Source organism: Corylus avellana, chromosome ca4 (genome assembly GCF_901000735.1).
Source record: "Corylus avellana chromosome ca4, CavTom2PMs-1.0".
NCBI lineage: Eukaryota > Viridiplantae > Streptophyta > Magnoliopsida > Fagales > Betulaceae > Corylus > Corylus avellana.
This window is the reverse complement of record NC_081544.1, coordinates 688,221-690,446: the sequence shown is the minus strand read 5'-3', so window position 1 is coordinate 690,446 and position 2,226 is coordinate 688,221. Positions and strand designations below refer to the sequence as shown.

Here is a 2,226-nt window from a genome sequence, read left to right as displayed (position 1 = left end):
TGCTCCAAATAATATGCGCTTTTGACTGTAAAATCCCTCGTCGTTGAGGCTCTCCATATTTCCTTATTGGGCTGCTTGTATTTGCTAACCGGCAGACTACATATTAGCTCAGCTTCTTCCTCCACGAAAATGTCACGGATTAAATGAACATTCCAGCCAGTCCCACCAGGTCCCACGAAAATGTATTTGATTAATTGGATGTAAATGTAGAAATTGGATTGAATTGAATTGAATGTATTGGATAATTTAAATGTAGATATTGGATTGAATTGAATTGAATGTATTTAATATTGGATATTGGATATTTTTTTTTTTTTTGAAATAAGGGATCACTTGTATTCAAAACTCAATTGGAGAGAGCAATTTGCTCTTCCACAATAATATCAGAGATACACATTGGGATTTCATCAATCCAAAGCTTATCAATGACTCGCTTCATAGCCTCTTTGGCTAATACATGAGCTGCATTATTACCACCACGTCTTATGTGACCAATACGCCAATTCGGAAAGAGGGCCAACATTTCTCGAATATCATCAATCAATTGGCCAAAGTTTCGAGAAGACCGTTCCCCCGCTGTTACCGCATCAACCACTGTTTTGGCATCTCCCTCCAAATAAATTTGGGTAAGCCTTAAGTCTTTACATAAACACACAGCCATAAAAGCACCCAAGGCTTCAGCAGCAGTGGCGTCTAGTAAGCCCAGTCTTGTGGAACCCTTTGCTGCGATTACTCTCCCCGCCTCGTTCCGCACAATCACTCCTACTCCAATCCGGCCATTGGCTTTGTCCAACGCAATGTCCCAGTTCACTTTGACCCAGCCATTTTCAGGAGCCTTCCATCGAGTTGGGCTTTCATCATCACCCCTTTGGCTATGGTTGTGCATGTTCGCCTTCATATACTCCTCCACTCCCCTGTTCGTTACTTCCACAATATCATTTGGGGAGATGAACTTACCCTCATGAATCCATTCATTTCTTCTTCTCCAGATATTACGAGTAACTCCCACTAGCAACTGTAAGTCTTCATCATCACATTTTCCTAGCAAGCCTTCAACCACTGCCAAGAAAGTAGGTCCTCTGCACCAACTCTTCTGGAATTGGCGTCCCATTGTACTCCACACGTCCTTGGCAGATTCGCAGCTCCACAGAATATGGAGTGTAGTCTCCTCCTCCAGACCGCATATGGGGCACCTTGGATCCTCTGTCACCCTTCGACTCACCAGATTTGCCCGAGTAGGAAGCAGATCATGGCATGCCCGCCAAAAACACAGTTTCCATGCATTCGGGATACCCAACTTCCACACTTTACGCCATATTTTGCTGTCTTCGTTCTTCTTCGATCCTTCCGCACTTGACTGGCAAATATTTTCTTTCCACAAATGATACGCACTTCTGACCGAGAACTCTCCATTTACCGTTCCTCTCCAAATCTGTCGATCTGGTTGATCAGTGTTACTAAGAGGAACAGTGAGGATGGATGACTTGCATAGTTGCATAGCACAAAAAGCAATAAATAAACTTACGGTACTCTCGATCGCACCTAATTAATACTCTCTCTCACCCTTTGGCAAGTCAAAAGATTTTTACGTTCGGTACTTATCCAATATCCACCTACTCAAAGCCACCTTAACTGACGTTTCGGGAACCAATCAAATTCGGGAATCGCGGCGAAGTAATAGGATAAGACGCGTTTGGGAGTGGGAATTTACATGTCAAAAATATAATTTTGAATTAAATTGTAGACCATGTATAGTTTGAAAATGCATTTAAAAAAAAATTGCTGTTTGGAAAAATAAAGTGCAAGAAAAAAGAATTAATTTTAAAAGCTAAACTTTAAATCGCAATTTTCACCAAACGCATAATTACGTTTTTAAAAATTAAAATTATTTTCAAATAGCACGTTTTAAAATTAGTATTTTTTAATTAATCCCATGATCTGAAACCGAAAACTGAAACAGATCCTAAATCTGTTTTTTTTTTTCTTCGAAATTTTATAGTGCATTTAGAGTAATACTATAAATCCTCTTAGAATCATCTAAGGTCCTCCTAAATATGATGCGGCTTTTAAAATTACCGTTGAATTTAAGATGTGATATTGATTTATTGGTGATTTTAAGGTACATCACATTTGGAATGACTCCAAAAAAACTCAAAGAAGACTTATAACATTTACCTATATAGCACCACCGAAAACCGAACATTTTTTAGAGGAGTTCAAAGAATA

At 39.3% G+C, this 2,226-nt stretch overlaps 1 protein-coding gene across 1 annotated transcript; it reads right to left on the bottom strand.

Moving 5' to 3' along the window:
* Positions 1-346: 346 nt before the first annotated feature.
* LOC132177155 (uncharacterized) lies at positions 347-1,498 on the bottom strand. The gene has a single exon (XM_059589391.1). It carries the CDS (start codon positions 1,496-1,498, stop codon positions 347-349), a length of 1,152 nt encoding a protein of 383 aa, XP_059445374.1.
* Positions 1,499-2,226: the final 728 nt, after the last annotated feature.

Bases quoted from the DNA above. Each gene is read 5' to 3' on its own strand.
- LOC132177155 (XM_059589391.1), bottom strand. From the start codon at position 1,498: ATGCAACTATGCAAGTCATCCATCCTCACTGTTCCTCTTAGTAACACT.